The 18,592-nt window shown below is 36.7% G+C and overlaps 1 protein-coding gene across 8 annotated transcripts in view; it reads left to right on the top strand.

Moving 5' to 3' along the window:
- Window positions 1–18,592, top strand: part of LOC131438003 (A disintegrin and metalloproteinase with thrombospondin motifs like) — a 432,210-nt gene that overhangs the window by 302,150 nt on the left and 111,468 nt on the right. For all 8 annotated transcript variants that reach the window (XM_058607737.1, XM_058607741.1, XM_058607740.1 and 5 more), the window contains exons 5-6: window positions 968–1,106; window positions 1,304–1,569. In XM_058607737.1, the coding sequence (XP_058463720.1) occupies window positions 968–1,106; window positions 1,304–1,569 (405 nt within the window). The remainder of the gene's footprint in view (window positions 1–967; window positions 1,107–1,303; window positions 1,570–18,592) is intronic.

The raw sequence follows: 18,592 nt of genomic DNA, 5'->3' as shown, positions 1-18,592 counted from the left end.
TACTAAGATCAAGCAGTTACCTCTCATTATCGATTAGCGAAATTTTCAAGACACTAAGCAGTAAGGTATTTCTCTATTGGATAGACCAGAATTTTGTCCCGAAGCGACGGTGTGCCTGCCCAACAACAGAATAGTGATTAACGATTATAAAAGTGAGCATCACACCTAATGTATTATTAATAAGCACTCTAGTGGCGCATTCTCTTAGCGGGTTACTTCACATGTGTCATCACTGGGTAGATATCAATCGGAACACTTGCATTGATGATAATGATGATGATTATGATGATTATGATTTGGATGAAGGTGATGATTATCTTACAGTAAATCAATCGTCACTTCAAATCGCAGACAATCGTGCGAGATTCCACCGTGTTTTCTATCAGACGTCGGAGGATGAAACTCCGCAATAACTGTTTTTACTCTCGGATATTACTTAATAATTTGCATAACGTGTAGTCTTCGTTAGGACGAAAGAACGTGACTCGGCACTTGCACAAAAGGTACAAAACAGGAATGGTTGTGGTACGGTGCGGTCCAATGTTTACGTATCGTCGATCATAGATTCACAGATCGAACATGGTTGGGTTTGATAAATGTGTCTGTCGGTTGCGGCTGACCGACTATCGATCGCGAATGCTAATGAAAGCGATTGTTGTTTTAGTTTGCGACAGGGGAGCGCTTTTGTGCGCCATCTTCAGAGGGTTTTGTCGCCACATGTTTTGGTGTTGTGTTTTAGCATAGACTTTAATCTTTTTTTCTGGGTTTTCTGCACTGGTCTCACAATGCGACTTGCCTATAGTTTTTAGTCTACTGCCAGATCTGATATTCATCACATTCGGCCATACAATTGATTTTAATTAGCAATACTTGAAACCGCAAAACCAACCATTTCGATTATGATTTTGTCGATAGATTCATATTAGGATATATTCAACATCCGCATTCTCTTTCTCTTTGTTTACAGGAGGGTAGTATAGGACACCAACTTGTGATAAAACCAGTGCCAACCGAAATCTCCCAGGCGGAGGATGGTAGCGTTCATCATGTTATTTATAAGCGTACTACGTCAGAGGAGGACCAATACGATGAAACTAGTGATTATGGTAAGTTTGCTAGCCATCCCGAGTTCTAATCTGACAGAGTAGAATTCGAATAAATTTCGAATAGCAACCATTCCTTGAGGAACTTTTTTTTCCATCAAGTTTCAACTGCTTTCTGTTGAACGAAAAAAAAAACACATTCTATAAATTCTGTCATCATCCGGTCCCATCGCTTCTAAGTGTGTCTCTGTTTTCCGCAGCATTCATGGAGCCGGACCGACTGCAAAAGCGATTTCGTGCGAAACGAAGTCCCCAGGGGTACTACAAATCATCGCGGGCGATTGATACTACGATCTATCCGGAGATACTGGTGATAGTGGACTACGACGGGTACCGGTTACACGGTGGTGATAACGTCCAGGTCAAGCGCTACTTCGTCTCATTCTGGAACGGAGTGGATCTGCGGTATCGGTTGCTGAAAGGACCGAGAATTCGTATCAGCATCGCCGGGATCATCATCTCGCGGGTGAGTAGTCGTTAATTTACCAGCACAGTGGGCCGGTTCCTTACATACTAGCCGGTCATTCGGACAACTGACTTGCAATTAGACACTATCACCGTGATCTTTATGGAATGGATGTGATGACAACGTACAACGCGGATTCGGTATTGCCGCTACTCGTTGTTGCCGGATACATGATTGCCGGAAAACCGCGATATAGGGACCGTGCACGAGGGCGTGGTTTAGTGGCCCGGCGACGACAGCGTACGAGGCGGCGAGTGGAAAAAATAATCCTACCATAGCAAAACTTGTAATCTGAGTTTGAAAATACTTTCCAGCGTATTTTCTCTGCGTATGTTTTTTCGATTGTTCAACATCGACTGGCCATTAAATTTTTAGTCGAATTATTCGTTCTGTATCTAAATACGGCCACGTCATTTGATGTCATTGCAGTTGGATTTGTATTTAATATTGACATATTCTCTCCAACATATTATCACGATATTCTCAGCACATTAAATGATTTTGTAATCGACTGGACTGGAAATACTGAAAAAAATCTTGCAACAATATTCTAATTTCATACATTTAGAAAAAATTACATCTGTGTAATTTCTTTTTCTCAAAGAAAATACCCCAATAAAAAATTTAAATACTTTGTTAAATGAAGTATCAAGAATCAGAACAAATTGTCTCAAATGGCACGTTCCCCTTGATATTTGGAGATTTGTGCCTTGCCATTTGTTTTTAGCATCATTTTCCCGATAAATAAGAGGGAAGGATTGAAGGGAAATGGTAAGGTTTGGACTAGGAGGATGGGGAAAATTGACGACACAAAAACACAAAAATGCAGAATTGAATTCTGCACCCTGTCCACAGTCTGCTGTGAAACCTATTTTGGTTTGTTTGTTTGTTTTATTTTATTTGCGACTTTAACCGTTTCTGGTCATTCGCCGCAGAACCTATTTTGGTTTGTTACTATGTGCGTTCTTTCTGATGAACGATGGACAGTTAATAAAACCTCCAACCCCCGAGAGGATTTAGAGATTTCGCAAAAGCGACACCATTCTGCACTCCCGGAAGAATGCAGAACGATTCGCAGTATGTACGAGCAGAAGTAAATTCGGTACCCCATAAGAGATGCCAAACAATCTGCTAAACCCTATTTAAGGTGAATACAGAAAGGATTCATTCACTCCAGAAAGAACGATGAACCTTTCTGACTATAGCTCCTTATCACATTGGGTTAGAAACGAGAGAATATCCTTTTGCTGGCATGTTTGGATGCAGCCCAAGAACGAATCTTGTGCTTTATCCAACTAGTTGAAAGTGGTAAAGCTCCCAAGTAGCACGTTACGTTGCTGTCCTGTATTTTTCTACAGATTGTGCAATTTGTCAAATTAGTTCATATTACTATTGTAGTAACTGTTGTGTTATGGAAAAAGCGCAATTTTTCTGTGTTGTGCAACATATCTTTAAGTTCTTCCGTTGTCACGAACCTTTATTCACAATTATTGTGCAACTAATACAAAAACTCATGCATCGACCCCATTACAAATACAGCAATTAAATCAGCGAAAAAACGATTGTGAAACTCATGGGAACTACTACGTAATGTAAACAAGAATTGAATTCATGTTTACAAAAACATAGCAAACATAACTTCTAATGAATAAGTTTCACATTTGATTTTCAATACTGCCCGTAACACAAACATGGAACTTTAAAAATATATTGCACATAAATAAATGGTAATACTATATATTGTAGAATTGATCTTTTATGTTTTAGTAAATAGAAAATTGACAACGAACTGCATTTTTATGGTGAAACATGTCTTCGTACGCCTGAAATTGAAATGTACGTGTTTTGATGATTGCACATGAATTTCTATGCAAATAACAATCTATTCTTTTCAATGAATATGATCGGGAGAGTGTTTAAAATATGTACAAGAAAGTTATCAAACATTCATACACCTTTTCAGACGATTTTAATCATATTGATGTTTCAATTAATATGAAAAATCTTGAAATGAATTGTTCTTCAATATTTTCCAATATGGCATCGAGGGTAACAGTGTGTTGAAAAGAAAATGGTTCACCCAACGTAATGATTTATTTTACCTAAATAAATGGAAATATAAACATGTAAATATTGAAAAGAGAAATTTTTGTTTTTATTTTTATCAAACTAGTTGACTTAAACAACAATACAGTTTAGTCATTCATCTTACTGAACCCGACATTTGTGATACGCACTGTAGGTATTATTTCGGTGAGCCCATGTGCTTTAGTTGCAAAAACAAGTTGCTCAAGCGGTAATATATAACTATGAGAGTAACTATGATGAACTTAACTTCTCGTTCAATATCTTTGAAAAGTGATGTCAGGTCTGTTCATTTTTTCGCGAGATGAAAACCGAATACAAATTATCTGATTTGATTTTTGTTTTCATTGCGTATGTAATGATGTATTTCTGAAACTTTTATGATAATATTCTCATGTCGGCAAGTTTTACGTTCATTTCAAGCAGATAAACCTGGTACAACTTTTTTGCAAGTTTAAAATTGTTTTTCTAAAAATGAAGAAAACTGACCTAAAATTTCATGAGGCAGTCAAGACAATGCGGACTCTGCAGCAAAATAGTTTTTATTTCGAGGTTTTCAATTCGGCTTATCAGTTTTAGCCTTGCGGAGAGCATAATACCTCTATTTTTTTCTTCACAAAAGAACCCATTTCGACATATATTGAGTCCGATACAATTATGACAGCCATTTGGAAAATTTCTGATAAGTTGAATTGTTTTAGTTACTTCGTTTTTACATGACGATGTGAAAATTTTGTCAGAGCTTCTATAACTACTAGTGCAACGTGGGCAAGTTGGTGATTTGCTGCACAATTGTTTTAGATATACTTAAAATTGTTCTATAGTGATTTTTTCGGTATTATCGTGAAACTTAACAGGTATAAGTTGCACAACCGATTTTAATATATTGAAAAATCTTTTTGAACATACATAAAAAACAATTCTAAAACATTTGTAGAACCTCTTGAAATTTCAATAAGTTACATTTGCTACTTGGGCTGGTTCCGGACCAACGAAATCATTCGTTGCACCAGCTCTAGCCAACTCATCAGCCCATTCATTTCCAGTAATACCAGAATGGCCGGGTACCCATAAGAAGTAAACAGCATTTGAGATGCTAAGGTCTTCAATTTGAGGTCGACATCACTAGATTCGACCGTGAATTATTCGAACTGAGTGCTTTTAAAGCTGCCCGACTGTCGGAACAAAAATAAGTTCGTTTACCACAGATCCTCTGCTGAAGTGCCGATTGTATTCCACACAGAATCACGTAGATTTCTGCTTGGAATACAGTACAGTATCTACCAAGCGAATGAGATTGCTCTAGTCTCATTTCACGACAGTAAACACCAGCACCAGCACGACCATTCAACAGAGAACCGTCCGTATAACAAACTATGTGTTCATCAAGTTGTCGTTCCAAATAACCAGACAACCATTCCTCACGAAGAGGATAGCTCGCATTGAATGTTTTGAAAGTAAAACTGCATGTGAGAGTTAGGTCACTAGGAGCGAGTAAATACTCATCCCATGTAACCATTTGAGACCACAAGCGAGTGTGGCTGGTAGCATAATCTAATGGGTTACTGTTCCAAAGCCCTGTAACCTTAAGACGGTATGCACAAGATAATGCTTCTTGTTTTAGGAACACATGTAGTGGTTTGATGCACAGTAGCGCCTCTAGAGCAGCAGTAGGAGTTGTCGTGAATGCTCCCGTCATCGTTATTAGGAGCATCCTTTGGAGATGACTCAGCTTTGACTGAACTGCCGCAACTTCTCCTTTCTTCCGCAAGACATCCGTATGCTAAAATTGGTCAGTTTCTCTAACAAACCATCAGCGACTAGGTTCATAGAAGTGGAGATAGTACACCACCTTGAGGACACCCACAGACTCTTAGCTTTGTAATCTCTGCTTGCCGAAGCGATGAACAAAAAAGTCGATTGCTAAGCATTGCGTGTATCCAGTAAGGGAAAAACCCCAGATATTCCATTCACGACTGCATTGTTTAACCTCCTGCAGCCATTCAGTCCTCGGCACTGAAATACACCTTGACATAGGAGTTCCTAATTTTTGGGCCTTTGACGACATGGAACAGGAAGCCAGTGGATCAATTCTAGGTAGAAAACAATTCCGCCGGATGCCACGCGGCTTACCTGTTTGGTGGACTTATACCACCGGTACAGGTGGACCGTAGCGTTATTCTTAGCCAGTTGGGAAACCGCTACCGACACTACACGGCTATCTACGCTGCTCAGAAAGGGAAGTTGACATTGATGGACAACTTCCATGGATCGATATCTTTATCTGTACCTGAACCCGATCAACACCCGTCGGGTTCGGGTCGGATTTTGTGTACAAATACCAAATACAAATACAAATACAAGTTTAATGCTGATAACAATGCGATAATGATTGCAATATATTGCACTATGACTCCGATATGAGAAATTTTTCGGGGTATAAGAATCAATTCTATTCGATTTTAGTGTGAATAACACAAAAAATCTAACTACGTTCATACGCAAAAGCATCTAGAACCATCTGAGTATATTCTGAGACTACTGAAATCCGCAAGAGATATTCCAAAATCCAAGAACTACTTTGAATATTGCCCTTAAAAACTATACTGGGCCACAGCACGAACTACAACGGCTAATATCTGATTTTTGTTTGCTGTTCATATTTGTAGAGCTTCACAATACTTACTTGTCTATTTATAGCTGTTCCAGGTGTGTTCTCAGTAGTTCAAGAACATGAGTAAAAACAGGCCTTGAGATCTCACGAGCAATCAGCAGCTTATGAATAACGCCATTAAAACACGTCTTCTCCGAATCTTTTCCCGCTAGTTTTATTAAGACATTTAGTAGATATGAATAGTTGTTAGTTAGCTTTGAAGTTTAAATAAGTGTAATTTAAGATTTGGTTATGTATCATTTGGAGAAATGTTATCAGTTGATACAAAACATGAGAAGGTTTTATGCCTGCTGGAGAAGGAGAACAAAAATCTCAGCACCAGTGAACTTTTCCCTTGCTCCTGAATTAATAAATAAATAAACAATCCGCAGCTTATGTATACTTGCTCTTCACTCCAAATGCGGCAATTTTGCTTATTTACGTAGCCATTCAACCAGAAATGAGCCTCATCGCTGAACAAAATTTGTCGATAAAAAAGCGGATTTTCCGAATGGACCACCTAAGACGCAGCCGCGGTCAACATTTAAATGAAATTATCTTCAAAAAGTAAATGTCATGTACCAATCTAACGTTTAAAATAAAGAACCGATGAGATTTTGCAAATTTTATGCGTTTTATTGTTTAAAAAAGTTCTCAAGCTCTTAAAAAATCACCCTTTACAAACTCCATACCGTGCAGAACGGTAAGGTATTTTTTCATGCATGACTCGAAACCGCCCTGTACCGATCGGAGCAGAACTTCTAAAAAATGAAACGCGAGGTTTGAAGCAACGATTAAAACCAACTGTGAGTGTGAGTAGTGAGAATTCTGTCAAAGTGCAAAAGTTAAAAACGCAGGCCCGTGCGCAGGAATCATCCATGTGGGTGGGGGGGGGGGGGGGGGGGGTTGGGTTCTAATTATGTTAGTTTATAAATTGATAAAAAATTGACAAAAAATATGAATTGTCATGTTATTTGCACTTTAATATAATAAGTACTCCATTGTTCATAAAACTTAATTTTAAAAAAATTCTTCATGGGGGGGGGGGGGGGGTAAAACCCCCCAAACCCGCCCCCCCCCCTTCGCACGGGCCTGTCAAAACGTATAGTTTGTTGTTATTATAAAACGAACTAAAACTAAGTGCATGTTTCAAGAACATACAAAACATTAACGATTTTACTAATCACCTAACATATTCCAAGCAGCTCATTTTTAAAGTAATTATCCACACTGGAAAGTATATGTGACGCAACTGAACGACCTTCCAAACAGCGTATGGTAAATTACGATGCAATGACGCATCTTCAAAAACGATATTTTAATACAACTTTTATTATATTATAATCGTCCGTGTATCATTGATACAACTAAGTTTTTTAAGATTTCAGAAATGATCATTTTTAATTTGAGAAAAAAAAAATGATTCGCGCTAACATAAATGATAGGATTATATTTTAATCACGTATGAACACAATAATAACACAGCTCAAACTCATTATTATATCGAAGTCATACCAAATCAAAAATCTATTATGTTTCCAACAACACGGTATCACGACAAGACTATTTCTAGTCGTGACAGTACTCAAGGTGTGGCCAAATGGCTTGAAATCAATCAACAGGAACAGGATCCATCGAATATTTTGTTCACAATTTCAAACCTTCCTCTTCGGTATCCATTCTGCACCTGACGACAGATGATTGCAAAATATGCGGCAAACAGCCGAGCTTGGTTCGTCATCGTCAGAGGTCTTAAAATAAAAGTAAAAGTAGCATCTTCCCCCGGCTGGACCCTCGATGGCAGACGGGCAGCCCGTCGTCCAAACTGGTTGACATTGAGAATTCAATCGGTTTATATGCATAAAATGCGGTTTTGCAAGACGCGAATCCTATATCATCCGATGCCACCTGATCGGTGCCGATTATGGGCATAGATTTTGCTATCTATGGACAGCATCTGGTGAACTGGTTGGTCGTAAAAAAGTTCGTGCGTACGATATTGTGCTGAAGCTTATAGCGATCAAGTGTCGTCAAACTATGCCTCAACGCGACTAATTCGTCGAGTACGAGCGGACGTTTTCGGCCACAATACTTTCATCGGGACCCTTAAGTCTTGATTTGTTTGGACACCGGGTATTACTGTGAATTCCACTCATTAAGCATTGATTGAACCAATAGAGTTTCTGATAGCAGGACTTAGATTTTATTAATTAAACGAAGCGCACATTGAGTAGCCACGATTGAGAAACTATTTTTGATGTAAAAAAACAATGTCAGTGCATTTATGTTCAGTAAAATTCTTCACAGGAAAGATTTTTCCATAATCCTTTAAATAACCAACCATAGTAAAAATTTCAAAAGCATTCCTTTAAATTGAGCTCGAATTGAAGGTTAAGGTACTGATATCATAAGCCAGTTATCGTACGTTCGATCCCCAATTTCGAGGAATTCTTATTGTCAGTGTTGCCGTATAGTACAGCCGTTTGAAGTGATCACGCAAAAAACGACGTTATTAGAAAAAATAAGAAACGAAGAAGAATCAACCATTTAACCCTTTCACGACCGTAAGTTGTGCAGGATGAAATATGGCAGTACAAGACAATATTTTAGCTATTGGGGGTGCAGATTAAGAGAATATCACCAGATAAACATGGCAGGGTGCATAAGGTTCCTATAATTTCATGGGAAATACTTTTCCCTATGATTCTTAGAAATAAATAAAAACAGAGTTGCGATTATAATATCGTAATTTAATGTATTGCTTTAATTGATTTGATTATCAGAATAGTAAAATAAATAGTTAGTTATGGCATTCTACGAAACGATTTCATGTACTTGCACACGTTGCACATAACACATTTATTATGTGTTCTATTTTCTATACGTCAAGTTTTTTAGTACAATAAAGATTGATAGTTCTTTTTACTTATTCGTTCAGAAACACACTTGTCGCCTTGGAAATAAGTTTTCTTTAACATTCAGTAAAAGAAAACATCGATTTAATAGTAATTGAAGAATCTATAACGATATTTACAGAAGGGAAACATATTTCCCTTGGTCGTTAAGAGGTTAAGTAATCTTTCCTATTTCAGTTTTCAAAGTGTAGTAAAGCAACAGAATTTCGCGGTCATAAAATATTGCTGTCATGGAAAAACTTGTTGTTTTTTACTATTTATCTAAAAACACTGTTCTAGTCCATCTAGAAGTGTAATAGTGCGTTTTTCATAATCGGTAAACTGAGAAATTGATGCAAGTTCAGTTTCAGATTTTAACACTACTTCCAGTTTCGGAATAACCAAATAAATTTCTATGACCATCAGCCAACGACTTTTTACGTATTTGACATCATTGTTTCGAATTAAGACATACAATTTTGCAACCGGTAGTCGAATCATGATAAAACTTCGTAGCTACCCATGATACCATAAGTTTCGTTTGAGTTCCTGAGAATTGATTAAACTACCACAGAGAAAACGCCTTTTTCCTTTTTGCCTTTCTCGTATAAAAAGGCTATGCAATCATTGTGATAACCCATTTTTTATCCAAAGCCCGGAGGGCCGAATGTCATGTACCATTCGCTTCAGCTCGATGAACTGAACAAATGACTGAAAATTGAATGCGCATTTTTTAATAAGTTTGCACATATTTTCTTGTAATTCCGAAACCGAAAGTTGGATCCAAATGAAACTCAGGAACTTTATATGGGACCTTAAGACCGTTCATTTGAATCAAATCAAATCAAGATTTAGTGTCACCTCAAAAAAAAATTTTTTAATCGACTTTCTAGGAAGTCCCAGAAAGTCGATTTAAAAAAAATTGTTTAGATAACACTCAATCTCGACAGTTCATGCAACTTTAACCGTTGGGCAGCACCCCTTACCCATGTCCGATTTAGCTCAAATTTTGCATGAGGACTTCTTTCGAGGTGCTTAAACATTTGAACAATAGCGCTTTACGAAATTAGAGGAGATCCCAAAATATTGGCACTCTCATATATACATTAGAGCGGTAAAAAACAAAGTGTTTTGTCGGTTACGTCTCTTATACCATTGTATCTTCGGAACCAAAAGTCACAGCCATTTGGTCTTCGAACTTGTATGTAACATAAACATGCATTCACTTTTCTCGGAGATTGCTGAAGCGATTTTCACAAACTTAGATTCAAATGAAAGTTCTTATGGTCCCATAGCCTGCTATTGAATTTCATCCCAATCCGACTTCCAGTTCTGGAGATACAGGGTGATAGGCAACGAAAACATGGGAAAAATATGCGCTCACTTTTTTTCAAATATGACTGAGCCGATTTTCACAAACTTAGATTTAAATGAAAGGTTTTATAGTCCTATAGCCTGCTATAGAATTTCATTTGGATCCAACTTCTAGTTTCGGAGTTAAAGGATAATACGAGGTCTGTTCAAAAAGTTCCCGGATTTTTTTAATTGCGCGCGTCTGGAGAGTCCGGTGGTCAAAATTTTTTTTTATTGTGTTGGTACATATGTCCCTAATGTATGGTGAAATTTTCAGCTGTATTCATTGTTTACATTCTGTCTTGTAGCGGCTGGTGTAGACGTGTTTTTTTGAGCTCGGCGATTTTTGTTAGTTTAAACAATGGAAGAATTGAAGAGTCAAAGAATTTGTATTAAATTTTGCGTGAAAAATGAAATAAAGTGTAACCAAGTGTGCGAAATGTTACAGAGAGCCTACGGTGAGTCTGCTATGAAAAAAACAAGTGTTTACGAGTGATATAAGCGTTTCCAAGATGGCCGCGAAGACGACGAACGCTCCGGTCGACCCAGCACGTCAATAATCGATGAAAATGTGGGAAAAGTAGAAAAAATGATTATGGATGATCGCCGAATCACTATTAGAGAAGTTGCTGATGAAGTTGGCATATCAGTTGGCTCATGCCATCATATTTTTTCAAATGTTTTGGGTATGAAACGAGTGGCAGCAAAATTCATCGTTGCTTATTCGTGATTTTTTGTCTAAAAACAAGACTTTAATCATGCCCCAACCTCCTTATTCACCAGATATCGCTCCGTGTGATTTTTTCCTGTTCCCAAAGTTGAAGAGACCCATGAAAGGACAGCGTTTTTCATCGATTGAAGAGATAAAGGCAGAATCGCTGAGAGTGCTACAGAGCATTACAAAAAGTGACTATCAGGGGTGTTTCGAAGACTGGAAAAAACGCTGGCATAAGTGTATTATATCTAGGGGGGATTACTTTGAATGGGACCATATAGATGTAGACGAATAAATAAATATTTTTCTAGAATAATGAGAATTCCGGGTACTTTTTGAACAGACCTCGTACATCGGAATTCCAAGCTTCACGATGTAAATGCAATTTTTCACAGCCGGTAGTGCAGTAATGCCGTGCCGGTGGTGCAGTGATGTCCATTATAATAACAATAATAATCATACTACATGTTTTATGCTGCTGATTCATGCTGTTGAGCTTGCCTTACACATGCAAATGTAACAGATACAGAGGTTTCGTTCAATTGGTTCAATCGAAATCGAGCATGAGATAGAAAGTCTAGGTTTAACTTAGTTCAAAACTGTTCCAATTTGTAGCTGTAGCTATTCTGGTCATCTGTATCCGATTTCGAAAGTATTGCAAATAGTAATCATAAACTGTAAAAAGGATCTCACTTACTTTTCTTCAAGATTCAAATCGATTTCACAAACTTATAGGTTCAAAGGAAAAGTCTTACAGTTTTATACGGAATTCCTAAATTGTTGTTGATAATACATACGGTTCTGGAACTACTGGGTAAACAGGATTTGTAGACTTTGTTAGATTAAGTCAGAAAAAACTTTCCTATTTCTATCCACAGAAACAGTTGTTTTTGCGAATTCCACAGTAATATTTATGATGTTATGAGTAATATGAGAAAGGCATCATCACACCATTAGGTGGATCGAAAAATGGTTTTCTTTATAGGTTTGAATCCTCATTTCCGGTATTTCGAGAACAATTTCGTTGACCTTGTGCGGTCTTTGCATCATCCCCTTCGATGATGGTTTGATTTTTTGTACACTTCCTTATATCTCCGGACCCGGAAGTCGAATCCGGCTTGAATTTCACAGCAGGTTATCATTTTAATCTAAGTTTGCAAATCAGAACCGGAAGTCAGATTTTGATAGTATTTATAGTCCCATTAGCCTTCTCATTTGAATCTTAAAACTGTGCATTGTGGAATGCTTTTAACTTTTCATAAAAATTTGACATTTTGATAGTTATTCCCTATCGGATAACTAAATATTACGGAAACAATTGAGTTTGACAGATGAAAAGTGTTTTGGAAGCTTATCCAAGCAATGAAAAAAAAGGTAACAAGTATAATAATTGCAATACAGAAAACGTAAAAAGAACCTGTTGTGAGAATTATTAGATAATATATTAAAACTTATTATTTGGGTAGCTTAAAATTAAAAAAAACTCTTTTCAGAAACTTTAACTTTCTCATAAGACTTTTTTCTCTGTCCCAAAATAACTAGAATACTGTCAAAACTAACCACAATTTCGAGTAGGACTTTTTTTTCCGCAAAAATTAAAATTATTCGCGAAATAGTTTACAGCCTTAGTATGCTGAAATTGGTCCAACGATTTCCGTAGAAATGTGGTCAGGTTTTGAACACTTACAGCTCAGTCAATTTTGTATCAATTATTAACATTATCTCACCATTTGATTGGAAATATTTCGAAGTTTCGATTTGAATGCTATTTTATCAGCTAAAATTCTAAGACGCTATGCTGGCTTACTGGATTTCTCTTACGGAGGCGATGGCTTTGAAGGAGTAAGTGATCTATCAGCTGGGAAGATTCGCTATGATTGGACAATTGATGCAAAAGCAAAGCGGTAGGGAAGCACGCGAGTCTATAAATATAAGCGAAACTATACCCAACGTTTCAGTACGTTTAACATGTCAGAGAAAGGTGGCTGCTAGACAACAAGATACAAAGCGCTATAAAACGATTTGATGCTTTAATTGGTTTGCTTTGATCTTGTGTCATGCAAGTATGGGTGAAATGCTTTGTTATGTTGTTTTCACCTGAGAAATTTACAAGTATCCCATGGTAAATTTTAAGAGCTTAAGATTAATTTCTAATTTCAATAAGATGAACTCGATTAATTAATAAAATCACAGAATGGTAGTAATGGTAGAGAACTTAACGCTATAAAAATAACTGCATGCATGCAAAACTTGAATACAAACTTGGCAAAGAGAAACTATAATAACGAAATTCGTTTCGCTAGTATGCACATAGATATTATTGCATATATTTGGGCTATTGATGTAATTTCGTCGGATACAAGACAAACACGAATCAAGACAAACAGAGTCTGGGCTCGCGTGTTCGATGTTGGATCTTAACACACTGAGGTCTTTTTTTACGCAGAGGATATGTACCGCGTAAAAAACGCAAAAAATGCGTAGCTTCAAATCCTCGTAAGAAACCGCATAACAAACGCATATAAAAAAAACCGCGTGTAATAGATCCATGGAAGGAGACTCTCGTTCAATCTCGGATTAGAAAGCATGGCGATAGATTGAATATATCGATCATTAGCGATCATTTTGGTTGCCTTGTTCCAAATCATTTGCTCAAATATCCCCATGGGGCTGATCTTTGTAGTTTTTTTCATTTATTTTGCACATTTTGTCTCATTATTCCGGAACCGAAAGTCGGATCCAAATAAAATGTCATAGTGGGCTATGTGGCTATTAGGCCTTAGGTTTGAATCTAATTTTGCAACAATCGGTTCAGCGATACCCGAGAAAATCGAATGCAATTTTTTATTCTTTGGCACAGTTTACCCCGTCAAACCGAATCCCGAAGTCGAATCAGGATCAAATTCAATTCGATTGCAGTCAGGGCTTTTTCAACCGGCACCTTCGAGTATAGTACAAGTTTTCTACTGCATCTGAGCAAATATTTCGATGCAGCCGGAGACAACTAGAGTGCAGCTGTTGGATCTGTTCTTTAAATTGACCACTTGAAAGTACATTAATCTGAATAAATACTAGCAAAGCGACAGGATGATTTGTGTGAAGATCTATCAGCGATAATGAGATAAAAAATAGGAAAAGTTCAGTAGGTGTATTTTAATTAAATCGATATAGATGAAATGGTTACTCGTGCGAATACGAGCGGGGTTACCACTTTTAATGCCACTTCGCTTACTTGACACGCCACGTAGCGATGTTTACTTGTAATGACGAGATCGAACTCGAACGATACGGCGAGCGATCATAGTTCAAGTTGATTATACACGCTATTGGTTAATTAATGACAAGGGGCATTCAATAAACTCAGTTGAAAGGCACTGGAGAAACACCTGAATTATAGTGGTTGTAATTATTTTTGTAACATTACGACCTTTTCAAAATTATCATTATTTTCAATTATTTTATCTGGAACTATACAAGGTTATTTCTTTCAGTTGAGTGTTTAAATGTCTCATTAGAATATTTGTTAAATTAGTTTTTTTAATATATACTCACGATTGGTTACTTCGATTATTATGTAATAGTGAAAGTTATATTTAAAATCGTATAAAATCTCGTCATGCTAATCTGGTCACTGTGCTTTATGAACACATCGACGGATATAACCTTATGCAAAGTATATTAATGTCTCGTTAGGTGTTAATTGGCATTGAACCTCTCACAATTGAAACAACAACTAGCCAGCTAGGTATCGATTTCATTTGTATTACCAATTATATTCATTAACTATACTCTGCCGTTAAAAAAAACGGCGTGTACTTGTTCACCTCGTTTTAATACCGGCCCAATCAATGGGATCACAACTCACCTTATGACCACAGCCGCCACCGATTAGAAGACTGTTGCGTAATGCAGTAAATCTTCCGTTTGCCGTAAACTTTTTTGATTATATTATCCCGACTGAACAGGCTTTTTGATTGCTCTGTGAACTGGAATTAGCGTAGAAAAAGCAAAATGTGTAACGAACCGCAACACTAACCTCTGGATGAACAGTTTTCCCAGGTCCTTGAACTTCTGCGAAAGATTACCCAACGAAACGGGACGCTATTGGTCAATGTATTTTTTTTATGAAAATGACTCCATTCTGTGCACTCTGCGACTCAAATTGAACAAAACATCAACACGTGAAATAATTTAATTGATAATTTATACGGAAATATCAGTCTTCAAGGTGCAACATGTGCATGATGCACACGAATGTTTTTGCACTCACTTGAATACTGCCTCCCATGTTTAAGCTTGTACACGCTGAATCGTACTCAAGCTTGAACATCGCGTTCTAAACTCGCACTCAAACATGAGTACAAACATAAAGTTTGTACCTCACAGTGCTCTTGGATGCAAACAACATCTTTGCACAACCTTTTCACCTAAACTTTCATCAGGCGCGGCAACTATGGAGAAGCAAGTCACTTTTTAAACACCACCACCTCTAAACCGGTTTAAATTTTTGTTGAATCCGAAAATATGCAATAATTTTTGGTAGCACCATGAGACCCTTCATTTGACCCTAAGATTGGGAATATCGGTTCGGCAAACTCAGAGAAAAGTGAGTGAGATCCACTTTTGAGCATATGACTATTTTCTCCCGTTGTTAATCAAAAACCGGGATCCAAGATAGCCAGAATCGGTTTGTTTAGCTTCCTACTAATAATGGCTATCGATTTGTGTAGTTTTGAGTCCAGTTAAGAAAAAAGGGAGTAACCGGGTTTGCATATAACAACTGCCCCCAAACAGAAAAATAATTGATTTACGCGGTTTGAAAGGATTTTATATTGGATATGATTTTTTCTAAATTTTAACCTTTTAACCGCCATATTGGTGGAGTTAGGGTGGTTCTTCTGATTTTCATTTTATTTATATTTTTCAGAAACCTCTTTAGCAAAAAAAATGAAAACAATCAGGAATATTTTAGGAATCCAGAAAACCTTTCTGATTTTTTTCAGAAATTTTCACAATATATTTCATGTGAAATATTTTTTATTTTTTTAGTCGCACTTACAATTTTGATACCACTCTAGATTTTACATAAAAAATAAATCATTTATGAGTCCATTACGCTGTATTTTTTTCAAATTTTAAAAAATGTGGACGGCTATAATATCTGACTTTAAAAAAATAAATCATTCGAAAAACCATGCGTCTCCATCAAATTGTCATCATCCGATGGAGACGCATGGTATTTAGTTCTAAAATCATATATCACATGCCCTTAGAACTAAATACCATGCGTATCCATCTACAATTTGAGTTCAGGGCTCAAGAAAGAATTTTCATAAGGAAGGACATGAATCAGAAGTAATGAATTGACAAGTATTTAGGTTTTGATATTCTGTTTAAAGTTTTTATTTATGAACTGATAAGTCATTTTACATTTGTTTTACATTTATTGTATTCAAATCAAATAATAACTATATTTAGTAAAAATTCCAAAGGTCAATAGTTCTTTTGCAGAAAAATGTATTCCTAGATACCAAGCGCAAAATCAAGGAAAATACGAAACCAAGTAAAATCTAAAAAACTATCAGTTTTAAAGTAAAATGTTCGTCGACGTTCTATATCACATGGTATGAATAGCCAAGTTACCTGAAATTGCTCAGCAAGACAGCTAAAGTCAAACGACTTAAGCTTATAAAGAAGGATTAATCAAACTGGGATCGGACTGACAGTAAATCCGTCGAAACAGAATGTATGAGAGGAAAAGGCTTTAAAATATAACACCTTCCCACTCGAATAATGGCGCGTGACGACAATATCGTGGTGGTTGATGAATTCGTGTATTCATTCATTTATGACCGCGGATAAGGATACAAGAGAACTAATACGTCACCACAAGAAATAAACCAACGGCGTAAAAACCAAGGTTTCCAACAGCTGCTTGGAGATCCACCTATCTTACGTACAGCTGAAATTGGACAGCTACGATCGGCAGGGCATGTCATCAGGATAACAGACGGCAAACATTTGAAAATGGTTCTTGAATGTAATTCGGAAGGCTCAAGAGAAAGAGAAGCATAGTGAGCAAAGTGGATCGATTAAATGGAGGCAAAGAGTGGTCATAGTCTGAGCTGTATGGAGACGACTTCTAGATACATAATACAATGGGCTTGAGCTGATACTGAACACCTGAAAAAGATCACTAAGTGCAAGTGAATTCGATGAATTATATTTGCGAAAGTGTTTGAAATTCAATTTTTATACATTGCTCAGTTTCTCATTCATTCTTAGTAAATACATGATTTGATTGAAGCAATAAAAAACTCTATTTTCTGAAACTGTTTAATACAGGAAAATGACTTCAGCAAATAACTGAAAATATTAAGTTTAAAAGAACATGTTTTTTTGTACAGAAAATCGACGATGCGAATTAGTGAAATGGAGTTTTAGGTCTTCGGGACTTGCCGCAGGCGCTTCGACATGATTTCTGGTTTATAGTACTTTTTAGGACTGCTAATAGCTAACCTCGAAGCCTCCAGACTATCCCGCAAGATGTTGAAGTTGAATAAGAATTACAACCGTCCACTGGCACATATGTTTACTAATGCATTCCCTACATCTTTACTTGGTAAATCGACCCAGGCGTGCGGGCTTGTGTAAATAACATAAAGAATAAAATTCTTTTATCATTATTAATTACGTCAATACTCAAGCCCTAAGCTAAAGTTGTAGATGGTAACGCGTGGTATTTAGTTCTAATGGCATGTGATATATGATTTTAGAAGTCAATACCATGCGTCTCCATCGGATAATGACAATTTGATGGAGCCGCATGGTTTTCCGAATGGTTTAGTTTTTAAAAGTCTGATATTATACCCGTCCACATTTTTTAAAAATCTGAAAAAAAATACACCGTAATGTACTTCTAAATGATTTATTTTTGATGTAAAATCTAGAGTGGTAACAAAATTGTAAGTGCGATTAAAAATAATTCGAAAATTTTGAACATTTTTTTTTCACTTGAAATACATTTTGAAAGTTTCTGAAAAAAAATCAGAAAGGTTTTCCATAATTCCTAAAATATTCCTGATTTTTTTCAATTTTGTTGTTAGAGGTTTCTGAAAAATTTAAAGAAAATGAAAATCAGAAGAACCACCCTAACTCCACCAATATGGCAGCTAAAGGGTTAAAATTTTGGGAAAATCATCTCCAATATAAACCCTATCAAACAGCGTATATCATTTTTTTCTGTTTGGGGGCAGTTTTGATATGAAAACCCGGCTACACCCTTTTGGGTTTTTGTTTCGCCGGTTTAAGTGACGATGTACA

Source organism: Malaya genurostris, chromosome 3 (assembly GCF_030247185.1).
Source record: "Malaya genurostris strain Urasoe2022 chromosome 3, Malgen_1.1, whole genome shotgun sequence".
Classification (NCBI taxonomy): Eukaryota; Metazoa; Arthropoda; class Insecta; order Diptera; family Culicidae; genus Malaya; species Malaya genurostris.
Note: the sequence above shows the minus strand (reverse complement) of the source record. Positions and strands in the feature narration are given on the sequence as shown.